The following is a 22,901-nucleotide window of genomic DNA, read 5'->3' on the forward strand; positions in this document are numbered from 1 at the left end:
GGAGGGCTTCTCTATGGAGGTGACTTTTGAACTGAGAATGAATTAGAAGCCAGCTGATTTTTCTGGATCTAGGTGAATGCACACAAAAGAAACTAGAGAAGTCTGGAAGTCTGGAGAATTTTGGACCTATTTTCATTGATTCAGTTTTCAAGGGTAAAAGAAATTTCCCAATTTTCCTTTTTTTTTCCTTTGAGATGAGGTTTTGCTATGTTGCCCATGCTGGAGTGCAGTCGTTATTCACAAGAGTGATCATAACAGACTGCAGCCCCCAACTCCTGGGCTCAAAGGATCCTCCTGCCTTAGCCTCCTGAGTAGCTGAGATTGCAGTTGAGCCACCACACCTGGCAGAGATTTTCCATTTTTAAAGTGGCATTCCTCATCTAATAATGGTACTCCTGAATTTAGGTGTGTGCTTTGGTCACATAATTACTTTTGGTAACTCAAATATTTTTCTTAAAATGTGGGTTCATTTTAATTTCTCAGGGAAGACTACAGTTTGCCAAATGGGGAACTAAAACTCTTCTCTGTTTCTGTCCTGTTGATGCTTTTAAAGTCCTAATAGAGAATAGTAATTTTAAGTGGTGTACATTTGGGTCTTGTTATGAATCAGAGCATCAGCCAGGGTGAATTCAGTTAGAAAAAAGTATCAGAGAAATTTGACTGAACAGTTGCTATTATTATATACCGGTTAACAAAACAACTTTAGAATTACACAAATATTGGGAGTTCAATTCAGATTCCCGACTTATCTCCTCAGTGGCTTCTAAGACTTAACCAGTTTGACTCACATCACTCCAAGCTCCTCCCCAGCTCTGTTGACATGTCACGAATATTAATTAATTTTTATTTAACTAAATTAATTTCCTTTTAGATGAAATGCTGGTTTGCTTTATCTTTAGAAATGAAGAAATTACTAAATTTATGAATTTAACAAAAAACCATATGGATTATAGAATTCCTATAATATACAAATATAATACACAAATCACCCACCTTACTTTTAAAATTCAACTTTTTTTTTTTTAAAGACAAGTAGGAGGGTGATTTTATTCATCAAGTGCTCAAAAACCCTGGCAGCAGAGAATAAGGATTTAGACTGGCAAACTCATTGCACTCTATCAAACTTTCTCTTCATTACTGACTACTCTGTCACATTTTGGCTGGAAGGAAAAACCTTAGTAACATCAAAGGCAATTCCCCTTAGCCCTCTTCCCATCCCATTGCACTACACCCTACCAGGCAGAAGCAGAAGTCTTAATGAAGAGGTTTTGAAGAAAGTATCCTGTCCTGGTTTACTCTGTCCATTCCAGTAGATTCTCTGAACACATTCTTAATCTGGGACATAGGCAAAGTTCAAATCCAGTCTATGTCAGGCTGCTGGTCTCCCATTTTTGGAAGACTCCTGTGCCTTCTCTGCTCAAAGACCATAGAGTTGAGTGGTATTCTCACGCAAGGTGCCTAAGGTATTCCAGAGTGGCAGATTTTTGATTCTGGCAATCTCTCTCACTGTATTCAGGGCCAGGCCCGGGTGGGAATATTGGCAATAGCTTTTGGAAATCGAACGAGGAAGGAAGTAGGGAGCATCAGTTTCCACAACAATTCTCTCCAGTGGGATCGTTTTCAGAGCTGCTCGGACCTCCCAGGCAGAAGAGTAAGTCAGGACTGCGGTGAAGCCCACAGACATGTTGGGAAAGTGCTTCAGGAGGGGCTCAATGACTGGGTAACTTCCAGTGAAGCAATGCCTATGGATCTTGTAGTCAGAGGGCACATACTTTTTCAAGATGCACAGCAGATCTTCGTCAGCTTCCCGGCAATGAATCACTAAGGGCTTCTTTAGAGACACAGCCAGCTGCAGTTGCCTTTGAAATATCTTCTGCTGCTCTCTGATAGGTGTGGTGCACTTGTAAGAGTAATCCAAGCCCATTTCTCCGAATGCTACAGCCTTGGGGTGCCGTAAGGCTTGCAAAATATTTCTTTCTTGATGTGCATTGTAGTAACGTGCAAAATGAGGGTGACAGCCAAAGGCCCCCCAGACCAGATCCTCTTTCAACAGATCTTCCCACAGGCCATCCATTAGACTACGAGGATCACAGAAATTGGAGATGCAGCCCTGAAATTCCCTAGGGAAAGATTGGCTATACATTTCTTTGAACTCGGTAAAAGTCCCTTTGAAAGACAGTTTGGTAAAGAGCATGTCCAAGTGACAGTGGGAATCAATGAAACCCCGCTCTAGGCTTGGGTGCCAGTGGCTTCTTGGCGTGAAGCCAGACGCATATCCACTAGAAGGAGGTGGTGGTATCTCCTCTGGATATGTTCCTTTCTTCATCTCTGCTTCTGAATTTTTGGAGACATGCAATGAACAAAAATCGAGGGATGAGCCTTCTGTCACTTCCACATCTCTGGACATGTCTTTGGAGCTCCGTGTATAATTATAGGAGTAATGACTTGGGAATTTCCGGCTGCCCTTCCTAGCCTGGAATGTGGTGGTGGTGGTGCTGCTGGCCAGGGAAGGGTAATAAGAAACCTGGGTACTACTGGGCAAATGGCTGGTGGAATCATAGCAAGGACTATCGGACAAGCTGGGTTGATATATGTCATAGTCCTTGGTGAAAGATGAAGGCTCTGAGACAACAGGGAGATTGACTGAGAGTGACTCCATGTGAGAGGATCTGACTGTAGAGATCTCTTCAGTATCAGACCTGTCACTTTCTGAAGAGGAGAGCTCATACACCACCTTCCTTCCTGTAGGCATTTGGGTTAGTGAATGGAAGTTATAGTCATCCAGATATTCTTGGGGTGGAGACCTTTTACTGCAAATGACTGTCCTTCGGTCACTAGATTGCTTCTCACTGTGTTTCTTAGGAGGCATTACAACTACTCTCCTGTCACTGAAGCTGCTCATTTCTGGGAAAGATTCTCTCTCTGTGTGAGAAGCAAACATGGTGAGATCTCTGGCTTGTCTTTCTCCAGGGCTGGGATGCTCATCTACACTTAGTTTTGCACTAGCGCCAGCCACTGTCCTTCCCTTTGACCAGGATCTCCCCAGCCTGTCTTGTCCAGTGTTTAAGTAAGTTATTGAAGAGCTTCTATCTGTATATCTAATCATCCTTTTGTGGAACATGTTTGATTCAGCCTTATTTTGATCCTCAAGTTATGCCACAAATTTAGAGTTCATGGAATTATAGGAACTGTGTTTGGATATAACTTTAAGGCTGTAGTCATCTACCTCTAGAAAAGCTACTTCCTTTATGAAAAGGCCTAGTTTTGCACACAGAGGATCACAGGGACAAAAGGTATCCCAAGTGCTCAGAATCAGTAAGTCTTTGGAGCCGGCTCTACCCTCAACCGAGACTGAGGAATGGGAGGAGGAAGAGAATTTCCCGGGCAGGATGAGCAGTAACAAAAACTTGGCATAAAAGCCACAAAATCGTCTTTCTGGGCTTTCAGGTCCCTTCCAAACCACCTGACTGAGCTCCCGGAAGCAGCGCCTTTGCTGCGGGGCCCTTACCTAAGTGTCGCTCCAGCGGCCTCGTTCTGGTAAATCCTCGCCGCAGTCGGCCCTCAAAGGCAGAGGGCCATCGTGCCCGTTGCCCCTTAGGGGCCTCAGGAACTGTTTCCCCTTCTTTCAACTGTCCACCACAATTCTCAGTGTTTTAGAAATACAAAGTCCTTCTACTATGATTCCAAAATGCTTCAGAAAAGTCCGAACTATCGAGGATTTACTGAAGGCACGGAACGAGCCACAGCGTCCTCCTCAGATTTTGCATAATACAACTTCCTGGGCATCAAAGTGTTTCCGGGGTGTCAGAGCACTTCCAGGAGTCAAGGCCCTTCTAGGATGTCAAAACTCATGTATTTGATTTGGAATGCAAGACCTTTCTGAGAAGTCACAGCTCTTGAAATGACTACAGGTCACTTTAAAGGGCACCCCTGGGCCAGCCTACGGGCCTGGAGGTCCTAATTACCAAGGGCTAGCAGGAGGACAGCCAGCGCTGAAAGAGGGCCCAGCCTCCATCGCCCCGCCCATGTGTCCTCCCGCAATTGTGGCTCTTCACTCATCCCATTCCACTTCCGCCTTTGCCACCCCAACCCGGGTCCCGAGTCTAGGCTGTTCCTCTGCTTGTGCTGCTGCCATTATGTGCCTTTGGTTCCTCTCTCTACCCCCAGTTTTTTCAAAAAGAGTAGTCATGATCTTTAAAGCATAGTTTAAACATGCATGCTTTTAAAGACATTCTTGTAATTGTGGTATGTAACCATTTTCAGTCCTGTGTTTTTTTCACTTAACATTACTGCGTATCGTAAGTATTTTTTCTTATTGCTGCATGGTTTTCAAAATACAGTAGTGTGTTCATAATAGTCTTTGGAGAACATAGATGTGCCGTAATTCACCAAATCTTTTCCTTTCTGTTAACTCTTAAGGCCCCTCACTCTGGTTTTATTTTTTTTTTAATTATGAAAAAAAAAAAGCTGCAAAGAACATCTTTAGGCACGTAAGTTTTTCCATATTTTGGTTTATTTCTCTGGGCCACATGCCCAGAAACGGAGTTCCTGAGAGGAAGTGTAGGATTTTTAAAATGGTTCCTCATAGCATCACATTGCTGCAGAAGAATTCTGCTAATTTAAAATCCCATCCAGTGATGAATGGTCCATTTAATAGAAGAAACACACAAACCTGATGCCTCATTGTTATTTTAATTTGCACTATTTAATAATTTCTTAGAGGAACATTTTATTTTTATTTGTTGACCAAATCGTGAGTTTTGTTTATGTTCTCCTTTCTACTTTAGTGTCTTTTAAAAATGAATTTTAAAATTTTTATTAAAACAAGTTAAATCTTTGTTATATTTCCTAAATTTTTTGTTAATATATAGTTTTTATTTTTAATGTAATTAGTTATAACTTGTTTTTATAGTCAAATCTTAATGTTTTTCCATTCTGTTTTTCTGTTTTTCTTTTAGGCCTAGAACATTATCCCCCTTCTGAAGCTTTTACATATCTTTGGGGGTGTGTGAAAGGGGTTGATTTATTGCACTTAAGCCAGCAAAACATCTTGCACTTATTTTGAGTTATAATGTATTTTAAGTGAAGGTATATATTGATGCTTTTCCAAATTAGTACTTTTTTGCTTATTGATATGTGACTCCTCTTTCATTATGTGTTAAATTCCCATGCTTAATAGAGTCTATTTCCAGACCATTTATTCTTTTCTACTTACTAACATATCTCTTGTTATTCTGCTGTTGCATTATTTTAATAATTGAACCATTATATTAAGGTATAAAGTCAGAGAGAGCTAGATCTCCTTCATTACCCTTTATTTTTATAATTATCCTTAATAGGCTGACCTGTTTATTTTATCAGGCCAACTCAGAATTGTTTTCTTAAGTCCCTCTAAAACACTAATGAAATGTCCACCTGAAATGTTATTTTGTTTTTTTTAATCTGATGTACTTCATTTACCCTTTTAGTGAAATTCTTCTATATCTTCTATTAAATATTTTTAGAGTTTTATCTGGGTTACAGAGATTTCATTAAAACTATTTTTAAGTGTTTTGTAATTTTTTTTTTTTTTTGCAGTTTTTGGCCAGGGCTGGGTTTGAACTGACACCTTCAGTATATGGGGCCAGTGCCCTACTCCTTTGAGCCACAGCGCTGCCCGCGTTTTGTAATTTTTAATCTGTTATGAAGATACTCTTCCCCACTGTATTTTATGTGGGTTATTGCTAGTATATAAGAATAGTTTTGATTCAGGTATGATTATACTCAAGTCTTTTATTTAGTCTTAGTTTTTCAGCCTTTGCCTCTGCCATTACTTTATCTGCCCATAATGATTAGTTTGTCTCTTTCTTGCTAAAATTTTTACTTCACACTTCTTTTTACATTGTCCAGAACTTTTAAAAACAATTATTAAATAATGATGCTGTTAGGGACATTATTGTTCTGTTCTTGATTATGATAGACACATAGTTTAATTAAGTATAATGTAGAATATTTAGGCTGTTGTTTTAAAGCAGATCCTTTATAATCTCATAAGGAATTACCCTTGCATTTAAAAATGTGGTAGGAAATGGTATAAGATCATTATATATTTTCTCTTGTTTTCTAATTGGGAAATATCTTTGCATCTATGAGGAAAATGCTGCTTTTTGTGTAGATGACATGTAACTGTTAACAGACCATTGAATTCCGTTTGCTTGTATTTTACTTAGGATCTATAAATCAGAAGTAGTGAAATTGTTCTGTAACATTAGTTCACAACTTTGGCTTATATTTTGTGATTACTTGGGAAATTTCAAAAGTCACTGATGCCTGAGACAGTCTGATTTCACTGTGTGTGGTGGAGAATGTGGGTGTGGCCAAAGCTTCAGGATGTTTTTTTTTTTTTTTTTTTTTTTCTCTTTAGAGACAAGGTCTTGCTCTGTTGCCTAGGCTGAAGTGCAGTGGCATGATCATAGCTCACTGTACAAACTCCTGGGCCCAGGTGATCCTTCTGTCCCAGACTCCTGGGTAGCTGGAAGTACAGGTATGTACCACCACACCTGGCTAAATTTTTAAAAATGTTTTATCCCCAGAGATGGAGTCAGACTATGTTACTCAGGCTGGTCTCTAAATCCTGGACTTCAGAAATCCTCCTGCTTCAGCCTCCCAAAGTGCTAGAGGTACAGGTGTCAGCCACTGCACCTGGCCATCATCAGAATTTTAAAAAGCTTTATAGGTGATATTGATGTGCTGCCAGGATGAGAACTATTGCTCCATAGTTTAATTTTCCTACTGTACATCTATCAGGCATTGGAACTTGTCTTTGTAGCTTTCCATCTTTTTTTTTTTTTTGGCATCTTGGGGAGTTATATCATGTGGCAATTTTCTTTTTCTTAAACATTTGAAAGAATTCATTGGTAAATCATCCTTGTTGGAGGCTTTGTTGGAATAATTCCTTTGTAATTTTTCTTTCTTTTTTTTTTTGAGACAGAGCCTCAAGCTGTCCCCCTGGGTAGAGTATTGTGACATCACAGCTCACAGCAACCTCCAACTCCTGGGCTCAAGTGAGTCTCTTGCCTCCACCTCCAAGTAGCTGGGACCACAGGTGCCCACCACAACACCTGGCTATTTTTTGGTTGGCGGGCCCAGGCTGGATTCCAACCCGCCAGCTCAGGTGTATGTGGCTGGCACCTTAGCCGCTTGAGCCACAGACACTGAGCCGCCTTTGTAATTTTTTTCGCTTCTCGGTTATTCTCTTATTCATTGTGTTTTTGATAAGTCAAAATTCTTATAACATATCACTTATTTAACTGTGATTTTTAAATTTATTTTCATATAAATTTGCGTACTGGCTCGGGGCCTGTGGCTTAAGTGGCTATGGTGCCAGCCACATACACCTAAGGTGGCGGGTTCAAATCCAGCCCGGGGCCCACCCAAAACAACAATGACGGCTGTAACCAAAAAATAGCCGGGCATTGTGGCAGGTACATATGGTCTCAGCTACTTGGGAGGCTGAGGCAGGAGACTCGCTTGAGCCCAGGAGTTGGAGGTTGCTGTGAGCTGTGATGGCACAGCACTCTACCCAAGGGGATAGCTTGAAGCTCTGTCTCAAAATAAATAAATAAATAAATTTGTATACTTAGATAAAATAGTTTATGTCTTATAATTTATTACATGTCTTCATGTACTTTCTTAATTTTCATTTTATTTGTTCATGTTTTTTCTTGTTTAGCTTTGCTAAAATCTTAGATATTTTATTTATTTAAAAAGTTCTTACATTTATTGTAGCTGCCTTTCTCCTTTCAACTTCAACTATTTGTGCTTTTGTCTTTTTTTGCTTTCTACTTATTTTCCTTATGACAGATATTTGCACTTGCTCACTGGTTCCAAACTCTGGCTATATTTTAGAATTACCTGGGGAGTGTGGGAGAGAAAAAGTAGTATCTTTTGTTCACTCACTGCAAGGGTCATAGTTGAGACTTTTATAACAAAAGATCAATGAGAAAAAGCATACAAATTTATTTAATTAATGTTTCACCTGGCTCTGGAGCCAGGGGAAATGACAACCAAAAGAAACAGTAAAAAACATTTTAGGGACGATCATGGGGAAGAATATGATTGGAAGACAAAAGGTTGTGATCTAATGGTAAAAAATTGGGGAGCATAGCAAGACCTGTTTGTTCAGATTCTTTTCTGTGTCTCTGTGTGATATTCCTCTCCTTCTGGTATAGGAATAGAGTGCCTACAGGAAAAGAAGGAAGAAGGTCAGAAAATGACCTTTCTAGGCTTTATGGCTTGCTTCAGGGGAGAACAACAGGAGAGAGACATTCTTGCTCCTGCTATTTTCTCAAATGTCAAGCTGCCATACTTTGGGGTAGGATGTCCTGAACCTCATCAGTAGTTTATAAAAAATACTAATTCACCCCCCCAAAAAGGTTCTGATTTCATTTATTTAGGCAAGGGTCTGGTCTCTTTAGTTTCCTAATGTACAGCCAAGGCTGAGAAACAACAAATAGCATTTTATTCTCTCTCTCAGAGTCTAAATTCTCTTCTGTAATAATTTAAATCCATTAATTTACCCCAGATTACAAATTTGCCTGTATCCTATGGGTTTGTATGGCTTTAAATTTTATTATAGCCTATATTTTTTTGTGTGTGTCTTTAAGTTTATTTCTGTTACAACTATTCTTGAGAGTGACAATTTTTATTTTATTTCTAGTTCTGTTACCTTGTGATAAATGACTATATCTTGTATAATTTCTGTTTATGGCTATGATCGATCTATTAGACCATATTTATTAGATGAAATTCATTAAAATTTTTTTGTGAATTAGCATATAATACATTTCTGTAAATATACTATTGTCATTTAGAAAAGAGCCACCCTCTACATGCAACACAAAATTTAGTACAGCTTATTTCCTTGATTCTGAGACTGCATTAATCATGAGGAAAAGCCATTGATTAATAACAGCTTTTTCAGTAGGAATAAACAACAATGCATTAAATATATTCACATTTTTATTTTTTGCTAGCCTGTAAGTGCATGCATTTATCCTTACCATTATATATCTTATCATCGTAATCATTATATAACTTACATAGTATAAGTCTGAGTTTTTTCCATAAAATAGAGCCTAAGCATTTTAAACTTAGGCTTATGTTGACATCTTTATGAAATGTTGAACCTTATTGAACATTACTGATGCTTCATCTTACTTTTTCTAGAAAGTCAGCTGTGAGTTTTTGACACTTAGATATTTGGTTCCTATAAACATCTTAACACAATAACTAAGAAAATGACATGAAGGCTAAGTTAACCAGTTTGATGAAAATATTTCAAATTGTTTATGAAAACACCACACTGTACCCCATGATTGCATTAATGTACACAGCTATGATTTAATAAAAAAAAAATAGAAAAAATATAGGTTTTTTTTTTTTTTTTTTTTTTGCAGTTTTTGACTGGGGCTAGGTTAGAACCCACACCTCCAGCATATAGGGCTGGCGCCCTACTCCTTGAGCCACAGGTGCCACCTCTCCTAAGAAATAGTTTTTATGACTCACATAGTTGTCACATCAACCTTCCCATCTTTAAAAATTATGTGATTTGTTCTGAGAGATTAGGCTCTTACTTTGACTTAGCCTGTGACAGACAACCTTCTCTACATGATTATTTTTTGTGTCACACTACATCAGACAACAATCATTTTGAAAACATTTTTTTTTAATTATTGGGGATTCATTGAGGGTACAGAGAACCAGGTTACATTGATTGCATTTGTTAGGTAAAGTCTCTCTTATAATTCTGTCCTGCTCCTAAAAGGTGTGTCACACACCATGAGCCCCCACTGTCCTCTCTCTGCTCTCCCTTTCCCCCCTCCTTCGTGTACTAGGTCATTAATTGTCCTCATATTGGAATTGAGTACATAGGATTCTTGCTTCTCCATTCTCGTGATGCTTTACTAAGAATAATGTGTTTCACTTCCATCCAGCTTAATACAAAGGATGTAAAGTTTCCATCTTTTTTAATGGCTGAATAGTATTCCATGGTATACATATACCACAGCTTGTTAATCCGTTCATGGGTTGGTGGGCATTTAGGCTGTTTCCACATTTTGGCGATTGTAAATTAAGCTGCAGTTAACAGTCTAGTGCAAGTGTCCTTATGATAAAAGGATTTTTTTCCTTCTGGGTAGATGCCCAGTAATAGGATTGCAGGATCAAATGGGAGGTCTAGCTTGACTTCTTTCAGGGTTCTCCATACTTCCTTCCAAAAAGGTTGTATTAGTTTGCAGTCCCACCAGCAGCATAAAAGTGTTCTTTTCTTTCTACGTTCACGCCAGCATCTGCAGTTTTGAGATTTTGTGATGTGGGCCATTCTCACTGGGGTTAGATGATATCTCAGGGTGGTTTTGCATTTCTCTAATAGGGATGATGAGCATTATTTCATATGTTTGTTAGCCATTGGCCTGCCTTCTTTAGAGAAGATTCTATTCATCTCTCATTTTGAAAACATTTTAAGTGAAAATGAGGAATCCTCAGCTTGGCGCCTGTGGCTCAAGCGGCTAAGGTGCCAGACACATACACCTGAGCTAGTGGGTTTGAATCCAGCCTAGGCCTGCCAAACAACAATGACTTCTGAAGTAGTCCTAGCTACTTGGTAGACAGGATAATCGCTTGAGCCCAGGAGTTGGAGGTTGCTGTGAGCTGTGATGCCAGGGCACTCTACCCAGGGTGACAGCTTGAGGCTCTGTCTCAAAAAAAAAGAAAGAAAGAAAGAAAGAAAATTAGGAATCCAAATTAATTTTAAAATCTGGCTGTTTGGGTTGTGCAATGCAAAGCAAATAACTCAGTCAGCATGAAGATAGAAATAACTCCTTTCCTACAAAGCTAAATTTGCACCATACTTTAAGTTCCAACTACTTAACCATCAAAATGCATTTCTTGATACTGAATTCAGAAACACCTGCATTAACATTTAACATTTTTCCTTTATAATGAGTAAATCATATACCTATCATTTAAAGCTATTATAATTGATTTCAGGTTTTATATCCTTTAGCCTGGGATTAAAACTTCAGATGCCTCAAAGATCAGGCAGGTACCACATATGCTACTGTAGGCCTATGAAGGTCTATGAGGAGCTGAAGATCACATTCCTGCCCTCTTATTTACTTTCCATTTTCAAGAAAACTGCAGCCAATGGTAACCTCTAGGATCTTATGGATCCAAGTTTCTGCTTGACAAAAATCTTACCTCATAATTATATTTCTATAAATTTTCATTTCTAACAGTTTTTACGTTAGGTTCTTTTTTTCTGGCTTCTCTGGTGTAGCCAGTTCCATTGCAATTAGGTCATTTAACTTTGTGAAATTGCTTTTAATTTATTTGTTGTCTCTTCTCTTACATTCATTCTGCTTTGCCACATTTTGCAATTTTCTCTCTTTTCCTATTCTATCTTTCCATCTCTACCACTCTCTGACTTGCTCTATATTTTTCAGGTTGGAGTTAGTCAATTCCATGTACTCATAGGACCGGAGCATGAAATAAGGCTGTCTTTCTTGTAGACATATAAGCCTAAAGTAAGATCATTCCTTTTCTCCTTACTTCCACTTAGCATCCATTCTTATCTTTTAAGGCATCATTTGATTACTGAATATTTAATGTTTACATACATGACAGCTGTTATCAACTGACCTATGCCAGATTAGTCTTCCAAATTTATACCAGTAGCATTCAATAGATGGAGGTGGCTGAGAATGAAGAATGTTATCTCCATACTGTCCTACCTGATTACAGAGCAGAAAAATTTCTCAGATCGAATCCAGACTTATGCTGAAAGCTCAATGAAACCCTAGTTCTCCACTCTTTGAGCTGTTCCAAATCTTTCTCTCATTTTTAAATATTGAAATATAATTTAAATAATGCAAAACTCACCACTTTAAAGTGTCCAACACAATTCAGTGTCCGGCATCTTTAACTGAGGTAAAATTCACCTAGCAAAATTAACTATTAGCTGCTTTAAAGTATGCAATTCCATGACATTTAGCATATTCACAATGTTGTGCAACCATCACCTTTGTCTAGTTCCAAAACATTTTCATCACCCAAGAAGGAAACCCTATACCCATTCAACAGCATCTTACCTGAAATGCTCACTCAATCTGGCAGTGGGGTTTACCTAACCTTCTCGTTGGCATTAGGTCAAATTCTCCAAGAAAGCAGCTGAACATAGGACCATTTTGGTATGAAGGCAAAGGTACCATTTTGAAGAATATAGGGTTCCTGAGGTTACTAGATCCTTAGAATCTATTGCTGTAGGACAATGCCTGGTCAAAATTTGTAACTGATCTGTGGATTTTGAATATAAGTATTTCACTAACCAAAACTCATTTCTAACATCATTTATGATAAGTAACAAAGCTGCTTGTGTTGATCAGAGAAAAGGCTATTAAAATATTTTGTTAGCCACTTCTGAAGTATGGGCTTCTGATAGAAATTTGCTAAGCACTTCTGGAGTGTAAATTATTATTTTTTTTTGAGAGAGAGAGTCTAACTTTATCGCCATTGGTAGGTGCCATGGCATCATAGCTCCCAGTAACCTCAAACTCTTGGGCTCAAGTGATCCTCTTGCCTCAGCCTCCTAAGTAGCTGGGACTACGAGTGCCCACCAGCCACAATGCTCAGCTATTTTTAAGAGACAGGGTCTCACACTTGCTCGTGCTGGTCTGGAATTCCTGACCTCAGGCAATCCATCTGCCTTGGCATCCCAGAATGCTAGGATTAGGCATGAGCCACTATGCCTGGCCTGAAGTGTATATTCTTAATTAGGGTAACCAACCACCCCTGGAGGGTAGATTGCATCTAACAGACTCACTAATATATGTCATATTATCCATATTGAATAACCCTGGACTTATCCAATATGCACAATTAACTGTTGCAACTTCAATGATGTAAATTGATCACAAGTGAAAGATAAAAGGAATATTTAAATGTACCTCTTAAGGAACCCATACCCCAGATCAAGCTTGAAATGATAGCCCGAATCTATTGTTACCACAGTTGTCCTCAATTTACAATATCTTCCTCTGTGTGTGAGTAGGATACCATGTTGAGAGTGATTCCAAAGATACATATTATTTATATAACGTGACATCTAAGCATCAAAACTATTTTAGGCTGAATGTAATGGCTTATGCCTATAATCCCAACACTTAGGGAGGCTGAAGAGAAAGGATCCATGGAGGCTGGAAGTTGGAGACTAGCCTGAACAATGTAGCAAAACCCTATCTCTACAAAAAATTAAAAAAGTAAAATTAGACAGGCCTGGTGCCCCATCTACTCAGGAGGCTGTGGAAGGAGGATTGCTCGAGCAGGCCACTGCACTCCATCCAGGGTTACAGAGGGAGACCTTGTCTCCTAGAAAATGACAAAAAAAAAAAAAAAAAAAAAAACTATTTTAACTGACGACCTGCTCCAACATGGGAGAAAAATGGGCTGTGTTTTATTTACTGACAAGCACAGTTATACAAACTGGTTAAGGAGTTTTTAATGATATTTTTGACGACCTCTGATTTTTGCCATAACTGCTTTAGAATACCCCCTGCCCTACCTCACCCATCCCCATTTGCCACCAACTATACAATGTAAGATTAGTCTGAGTCTAGCACTGAGCTAGGTCCTTTGAGGTTCCTGAAGGAGTGAAGGGTGGGGTACAATAGAACAGTTTCAGATCTGCCTGTTGGAATTGCCTCAGGGCAAGCAATTGGCAGGGCCGAAAGGCAGGGTGATTTTATCCCAGAACTGAGGTAGCTTTGTGTTATTTGTAATGGCAAAAAATTGACAAAACTTACATTGAGAAAATATTTTGTCTCTATAACACATATATTTACAATCCCACTGTGAAATTCCAAAGGGAAACTCTAGTTCAGTTTATGGTATAGCTGACTGATGGAGCTATTGCTTGAATATTATTTCCATGTTCTAACCAGATGACAATGAAAATGTAAAATAATCTTTGTGTTGTATCCTAGATTGTATATCCATTCACGTAGCTGATGTGTGGAATGTCTTCTTGGAAAAATTCCCTCAACTTTTTTCTTTATATTAACAAAGAGGCAGTGGCTTAATTGATTTTAAGTTAGCTGATTTTTTCCATTTCTTTGTTTCTAATCATGATTCCAACAGGTATTATGCTTTGATGCCTACGTGGAGGATGAAGTACTTGAAAAAAACCAAGAAAACTACAGAATAAGATGCTATAAAATCTGCTTCCACCTTGAAGATGACACAATTCAAGTAAATGAACCAACATTGAAAAATAGTGGATTGCCTCAAGGTATTTATTTTTTATTAAAATTTTTTATTATTTATATATATATTGCAGTTTTGGCCAGGGCCAGGCTTGAACCCACCACCTCCAGTATACGGGGCCAGTGCTCTACTCTTTGAGCCACAGGAACCATCCCCCTTGAGGTGTTTATTTAAAGCAGAGTTATGGTTCTTTTACTTCTAAGTCCTCCTTTTATATCCTGTTTTTCTTTAGCTTCTTAAAAGACCCCATGCTAATGCTTAGCTATCTAACTTGTTGGCAATGGTAAATATAAAAAATGCTGGTAGTAGTAGGTTATTCACGAGGACTTAGCAACTTTGTACGCACTGCCCTTCCACATTGGCTGGTTCTCTCACTCTTTTCTGGAATACTTGTCTCCTTACAGGGGCTGCTCTGGTATGAGCAAACTGTGTGACTTTTCCCTCAAATCCTTTGAGCAAATCATTTCCTTCACAATGCCCTCAGCTGTTCCCCACTGCCACTTCCAGATTGGTGTCCTCTCTTCTTTCTGGAACTTACTGTGATTTGTTTCAACCACCTTCTCTTCATCCTCATACCTGTCAACTACATACCTCAGAGGTACCTCGACAGAGAGTCACTGTTCCTTTGCACTATGGATGCCACTCATCTTTAAGAGTTAATTCTGTTTTGTGATTCCCGAAAAGCTAATCCTAGGTTGCATTCTTAGTAAGGCAGGGATCAAGACTGATTTCTCCTGTTTGTGCTATGAGTCCTTTCCTTGGGATGATGCAGAGTTCTGGACACCCTCAGGAAACAGCAACCATAATGGTAAATGGAGCAAAAATTTGTCATGTGCAAGACAGAATAATGAAAAGGGATATTTGTTTGTAATGGAAAGTCTCAAGTGTACTTGATAATTTTCTTCAGCAATCTAAGGGGCTGTCGTGTGGAAGAGGGGTGGCCTTATTTTCTATATCCTCAAGAGAGCTGCCAGACATTATAGTGAATGGACCTATGGATGGGGTTAGGAGTGGGAGTCTGGTCTGGGGGTGGAGGAGAGGAAGATATATTTGTTTGTTCACCGGTATAGATTGATGTCTCTTGGGGCAGATCAGGGGTTATTTCTCACTGACAGCATGGTATAGGAGAGCAGTTAAGTTTGGTGGTTGGTATAAATAACCTTTTAGGGTCCTTTATTCCCTGAGGAGCTATAATTTTTAGGTGCACTGTTGTTTCTTTGTCTTTTGAAGTATTGCTGCCTCTAATTCTCAGGCTCTGGAATTGCCTTCTCTGACTATAATTTCTAGTCTTTTCCTTTCCCGTTTGCTAATACCTACCATCCCTGTTCTTCATTCTCCTAGCAAACAAATCCTGACTCTGTCCGTGTCTTTCTGTCTCATTTACTACCATCCCCACCCAAGTTGTGACAGATAGCATGTATATTTGATATCTGCTTCCATTCACGTTTCTCCTACAATTGGTTGTCTGTGTGGCTGCCAGAGCGTTGCATGGCATATTACCTAATGCAAAGGTGGCGTCAAAGAAGTATGCGTGCAGGCTCTCCCAGAGGCCACAGAACAGAAGGCACATGGACCAGATTTAAAATGCATGAATCATATAATGCATTAAAATAATTTAAAACGCATAGTAAGAAGTAAGGGAGCAAGAGATGGAGTAAGTCACACCCTTATGACAGGGTACAAGTGGATGGAAGGATCACAGTATATTTCTGGTATCATGGGGTTGGCAATAGTCCTGCCTTTCTGTTTCACCAGGCTTCCTTGCTAATAGTATGGTTTGGAGATCAGAGTTGAGGTTTGGGTAAGGAAAATCACAGATAGAAGGGGCCTCAAGTTAAGGGCATGTGCTTGTTCTGTTGGAGAAATGCGGGACATGTATGTCTGGCCCTGGCTATAGGTTGCCTGTAAGCCTGATGAATCGTCCTGGGTTTTGTTCGTGTTTGTTGGGCAGAGGACACATGGGGCCAGAATGGATGTCATCCATGAACCATGAATGAGTGGCCAAATTAAGGTCTTATGAATATTGAGTACTCATGAATATTTAGTGCTTCTTGTATATTTAGTACATCATGAATATTTAGAGCCCAGGTGCCTCATGTATATTTAATACCCACTGAAAATTAGTTATCTCTTGGTCTTTCCATCTCTTTCTTTCTATGTTTAACGTGCACATAGTCTGCTATACTACCAGCTTATTACTTAACATGTCTTAGGATTTCTGCTTATGTTGAATAAACTTTTATTAACTACTTATCTAAGTGTCATGCCTTTGTATTGATATGGCACAATGAGTTAAGGGGGAGAAACAGGAATTTGAAGGCTGTGGGCCTCGGAGGGTATTGTGGTTATTATGCAACCTTATTCAGTGTGCAAAGGACTTGCTTCACTGCTCACAAGATTGAGAGTTTTCTTAGAGCATGGCTTCCCTGTGCCTGGTGCTAGGGATGATGAATTTGGACCCAGGCAGCATTGCCCAGAAGTGCTGATAAATGCTTACTCTGTGCCAGGCTCAATGCTGGGTTTGGGGAAAATGGACAAAAGGAATAAGACCCATCATAGCCCTATTTCACAGAGCTATAATAGGCAAGCATGTTGGAGAGGAAAGGGAGCAAGGCTACTGACTAGTCCATGAGTTTTGCAATTGTTCAGGTCGGAAATGCTGAGTGTCCAAACCAGGATGATGATGGTAAGAATAGAAAATAGAGGAAGAATTTCACAGACATTTAGTTGTCAGAGTTGATGGGCTTTGACCAGTGATTAAGTGTAGAGAGTGAGGAAGGGGAATATGGAATGATAAAGTACCCGTCTTATCATTATCTTATTGAATTCCCTAACCACCATCATAATAAGTATTGTCATTGTCAGCTTTTACAGCAAAGTAAACAGGCCAAGGGAGGTAATTTGCCCCATCTGAATCTTAACCGATTGCCTCAGAGGTCTCTTTGATTGAGGGAATGATGTTGCCTTTGTAAAGCCCAGGAGCACAGAGCAAGGGATAGGATGAGGGCTTGGAGCTGTGGTGTATTTGTTTCAGGGCCTGAGAGATGTGTTTTCAGGAAAAACGTCAAAACTAGAAATGTGGATTGGGAATTGGGATACCCAGATTATAACCAGTATCAGGCTATTCTACCCTGTTAGAAGAGAACCATTGTTGAGGAGAAGAAAGGAGGAAGAGGATTCCATTTAATGTCTCTGCTTGGCTTTGTTAGTGGTGGGAAAAGGCGAGGACTGGTATGATGGGGCTATGAGCTGGCCTTGTTCTTTGTCTTCCATTATACACACTATCCACTTCCTGGCCACTTTATTTGGAGAATTTATGGCCTAATGGTAGATATTTTAGGAAATATGGAAATGCCTGAAGATCTTAAGAGAAGATTTTCACAAACTTTAAGGTAAAAGATCTGACGTTTAATTTTGCAAAAGGACAAGATGTTCTAGACTCTTTTAGGGTCATTTTTAATTCCTTTCTTAAGGCACTTTTTAAAGGTTGGCAGCATTGTGTTAAAAAACGTTTGAATAATTACTTAAGAGCAAAAAGAAAATTTACAACTTTCAATTTCTGTAAACATCTGTTCTAAATGTATTCAACTAGGTGAGTGACAGTATTGCTTTAGCAAAAAGTAGTTTCTTATAGTTAAAAAATGTCCATGTCTTTTCCTGATATTCTCTAACTGAGCTCTGCTTATGTTTTGATTACTTTCCCCACTGTGAGACCAAATTTGCACAAGTGATGGACTGGAGGTCATGGAACATCCTGAGTCTGCATTACTGACTTGTACTATGCTATGTATTATTACCTGTTTTTTTCTTTTTTATTGAGACAGAGACTCAAGCAGTCGCCCTAGGTACAGTGCTGTGGTGTCACAGCTCACAGCAACTTCAAACTCATGGGCTTATGCAATTCCCTTGCCTCAGCCTCCCAAGTAGCTGAGACTATAGGCGCCCGCCACAATGCCCGGCTATCTTTTGTTGTTGTTGTTGTCATTGTTGTTTAGCAGGCCTGGGCCGGGTTCAAACCCACCAGCCCAGGTATATGTGGCTGTCACCTGGCTCACTGGCCCCTGTCAAATGCCTATTAGTTTCATTAAACTATTCAAGAAGAAATATGAAATGCAACCTCATGAGGATTTTGGAAAGGCTTTTATTAAGACTTTTCAATTGGCTCAGCCTCCTTTTTTTTCATACATACATACATGCATACATGTGTTTATTTGGTTTCCACTTTTTTATTGATTTTAAGCATTTATTTTCTATTTAATTGATTTCTGCCCTTTGGGTTTTTTTAAAAATTTTTTTTCCAGATATTATTTATTTATTTATTTTTTTAAATTAAATGATAACTATATACATTAATGCAATTCTGGGATACAATGTGGTGTTTTCATATACAATTTGAAATATTTTCATCAAACTGGTTGACATAGCCTTCATGTCATTTTCTTAGTTATTGCATTAAGACAATCATATTCTACTCTTAGAAAGATTCATTTGTACCCTTGTAAGATAAACCATAGAAGTGACCCCTCTAATCACCCTCCCTCCACCCATTGTTCTCCCTTCTCTCTCCCCCCTCCCTGTATACATAGGGTCTTATTAGGTTATAGATTTCATATGAAAGCTATAAATTAATTTCATACTAGGGCTGTGTACATTGGATACTTTTTCTTCCATTCCTGTGACACTTTGCTAAGACGAATACTTTCCAGCTCCATCCATGTGAACATGAAGGATGTAAAGTCTCCAGCTTTCTTTATGGCTGCATAGTATTCCATGGTGTACATATACCACTGTTTGTTGATCCATTCGTGGATCGATGGGCACTTGGGCTTCTTCCATGAGCTGGCAATTATGAATTGGGTTGCAGTAAACATTCTGATACAAATATTTTTGTTGTAATGTGATTTTTGGTCTTCTGGGTATATACTTAATAAAGGAATTGCAGGATCAAATGGCAGGTCTATTTTTAGTTCTCTAAGTGTTCTCCAAATGTCTTTCTAAAAGGTAAATATTAGTTTACATTCCCACCAGCAGTGTAGGAGTGTTCCCTTTTCTCCACATCCATGCCAGCATCTCTGGTTTTGGGATTTTGTGATATGGGCTAATCTTAACTGTACTGAGGTGATATCTCAAAGTAGTTTTGATTTGCATTTCTCATGATTAAGGATGGTGAGCATTTTTTCATATATCTGTAGACCATGTGCCAGTCTTCTTTAGAGAAATTTCTCTTCAAGTCCCTTGCCCACCCTGAGGTGGGATCACTTATTCTCTTCTTGCTAATACGTTTGAGTTCTCTATGGATTCTGGTTATTAAACCTTTGTTGGAGACATAACTTGCAAATATCTTCTCCCATTCTGAGGGCTGTCTGCTTGCCTTACTTACTGTGTTCTTGACTGTGCAGAAGCTTTTTAGTTTGATCAGGTCTCAGTAGTGTATTTTTGATGTTGCTTCAACTGCCCAAGGGGTCCTCCTCATAAAATATTCACCCAGGTCGATCTCTTCAAGTGTTTTCCCAACACTTTTTTCTAGTATGTTTATAGTTTTATGTTTTCAGTTTAAATCTTTAATCCAGTGAGAGACTATCTTAGTTAATGGTGAAAGGTATGGGTCCAGTTTCAGTCTTCTACAGGTTGCCAGCCAGTTTGCCCAGCACCATTTGTTAAATAGGGAATCTTTTCCCTACTCAATGTTTTTAATTGGCTTGTCAAAGATCAGATAACAGTAAGTAGTTGGGTTCATCTCTTGGTGCTCTATTCTGTTCCATACATCTACCTCTCTGTTTTTGTGCCAGTACCTTGCTGTTTTAATCACTATCAATTTATAGTGTAGTCTGAGGTCTGGTAGTGTGATAGCTCCTGCTTTGTTTTTATTCCTGAGTAATGTCTTGGCTATTCGAGGTTTTTTCTGATTCCATATAAAATGAAGTATTATTTTTTTGAGATCTTTAAAGTATGACAGTGGAGCTTTAATAAGGATTGCATTAAAATTATATATTGCTTTGAATAGTATGGAAATATTAACAATGTTCATTCTTACCAGCCATGAGCATGGTATGTTTTTCCATTTGTTAACATTTTCAGCTATTTATTTTCTTAGAGTTTCATAATTCTCTTTATAGAGATCTTTCACATCCTTTGTTAGGTAAACTCCCAAATACTTCATCTTCTTTGGCACTACTCTAAACGGAATAGAGTCCTTGACTGTTTTTTCGGCTTGGCTGCTGTTGGTATATATAAAGGCTACAGATTTCTGATTTTGTAACCTGAGACACTGCTATATTCCTTGATCCCTTCTAGGAGTTTTGTAGTTGAATCCCTGGTGTTTTCCAGATATACAGTTATATCATCTGCAAAGAGTGAAAGTTTAATCTCTTCAGACCCTATATGGATGCCCTTAATCGCCTTTTCTTCCCTAATTGCAATGGCTAAAAGTTCCATCACAATGTTAAAGAGCAGTGGAGACAATGGGCACCCTTGCCTGGTTCCTGATCTGAGTGGAAATGGTTTCAATGGGTATCTTTTATAAACTGAGGTGCATTCTGGTTCGGTGCATAGATGTCGATAATTGAGATTTCGTCATATTGAGTATTACTCTTAACAAATATAAAGTGGCCATCCTTGTCTTTGCTTACTTTTGTTGGTTTAAACCCTATTGTATCTGCGAATAAGATTGCAACACCTGCTTTTTTCTGCTTTCCATTTGCCTGGAATATAGATGACCATCCCTTCACCCTGAGTCTATATTTATCTTTTAAAGTAAGCTGTGATTCTTGAATACAGCAGATGTCCAGTCTGAGTTTCTGTATCCAATCAGCCAATCTGTGCCTCTTTAGAGGACAATTTAAGCCATTCAAATTGATTGAAATTAATGATAATCGTGATAAAATTTTGGGCATCGAGTTGCTCAAAATTCCAGTAGATATTTTTAATCCTTTTGCCACTGTAGAAGTTGGAATTTGATGAAAAGTTTCTGAGTGAGTTTACTTTTGTTGTGGAGGATTACACTGGTCATTATGGAGGATAGGTTTGAGAATTTCCTGGAGAGCTGCTTTAGTTATGGCAAATTTCTTCAACATATGAATGTCGTTAAAGTATTTAATTTCTCCATCATAGATGAAACTCAGTTTAGCTGGATACAGAATCCTGGGTTGAAAGTTACTTTGTTTTAGGAGATTAAAAGTCGATGACCATCCTCTTCTAGCCTGAAAGGTTTCAGCCGAGAGATCTGCTATCATCCTAATACTCTTCCCCTTGTAGGTTATGGTTTTCTTATGTCTGACTGCTTTCAGAATTTTCTCTTTCATCTTAACTTTAGTGAAGTTAATTATGATGTGCCTGGGAGATGTCTTGTTCGGGTTGAGTCGTGCTGGGGTTCTGAAACTATCTGTTATCTGAATTTCAGAATCTCTTGGCATGTCTGGAATGTTCTCTTTCATAATTTCATGAAGAAGAGCCTCTGTGTTTTGTGAAGCAACTTCATCACTTTCAGGGATTCCTATAAGGCAAATATTAGTTTTCTTTGAATTATCCAAGAGCTCTCTGAGAGTGAGATCCATTTTTGCTTTCTATTTCTTTTGATCTTTGCACTCCTGGGCTTGTTCCAAAGCTTTGTCTTCAAAGTCAGAGATCCTTTCTTTTGCCTGTTGCACTCTGTTATGGAGGGATTCCACTGTATCTTTCAGATCCTTGAGGGCTGAAACCTCTTGTCTCAGTGTTTCAAAATCTTTGATCATTTTATCTTTGAAATCATTGAATTCCTGAGACATCTTTTGAATAATTTCTTGAACTCCTAATTCCTTCCTTTCTTCCATTCTGTTAATCTTATTTGCTATCCACATTCTGAACTTGATTTCTGACATCTCAGCCATCTGTTTATGGATGGGGTCTTCAATTGCTTCTACTCCATTTTTCCTTGAGGGAGTTGATTTACCCTGGTTATTCAAGTTGCCAGAGTTTTTCCGCTGATTCAGCCCCATGCTGAGTTTACCCTGTTTGGAGACCCTATCAGAACCATTCAGTCAGTGGCTTCTTCTGGTTGCCCAGAGAGACAGGGCATGCCTGTCGTCTTCTCCCAGTTCTCAGGCGCTGGGGTGACCAGGGTGCAGCAGAACAGCAGCAGCTTTGCAGGAGTGTGTATAGCCAGATCAGACCTTGTTTGGCCTGCTTGGGTGCCCCGGGGAGTGGGGCAGAAGACTGGCAGTGGCTGGATCAGTCCTAGTTTGGGTCCACCAGGGTGATCAGGGGGGCAGGGGAACTGCAGCGGTGGCGTAGGGCACTCACACAGCCGGATCAGTCCTAGTTCGGCCATGATGGGGTTACCAAGTGTTGGTGAATGACAGCAGCTGCGCGGAGCACAAGAGCAGCCGAATCAGTCCTACTTAAGCCCCACCGGGGCAATGGGGGAGGGCAGAACAGGGGAATGGTGGCGGCTGGATCAATCCTCTTTCGGCCTCACTGGTGTGGCCAGGGGGGCAGGGGAATGGCAGTGGCCAGATCAGTCCTAGTTTGGCTCCACCAGTGCCACCAGGGGGCAGGGGAACAGCAGTGGCCAGATCAGTTCTAGTTCAGCCCCACCGGGGCAACTAGGGGGAATGGGAACGGCAGCA

The 22,901-nt window shown here is 39.3% G+C and overlaps 1 protein-coding gene across 1 annotated transcript in view; it reads left to right on the forward strand.

Moving 5' to 3' along the window:
* EFHC2 (EF-hand domain containing 2) overlaps positions 1 to 22,901 on the forward strand; it is a 153,749-nt gene that overhangs the window by 23,789 nt on the left and 107,059 nt on the right. The window contains exon 4 of the mRNA XM_012801456.1: positions 14,173 to 14,323. Within this exon, the coding sequence (XP_012656910.1) occupies positions 14,173 to 14,323 (151 nt within the window). The remainder of the gene's footprint in view (positions 1 to 14,172; positions 14,324 to 22,901) is intronic.

Source organism: Otolemur garnettii, unplaced genomic scaffold, assembly GCF_000181295.1.
Source record: "Otolemur garnettii isolate 467f Iridium unplaced genomic scaffold, OtoGar3 scaffold00009, whole genome shotgun sequence".
Lineage (NCBI taxonomy): Eukaryota > Metazoa > Chordata > Mammalia > Primates > Galagidae > Otolemur > Otolemur garnettii.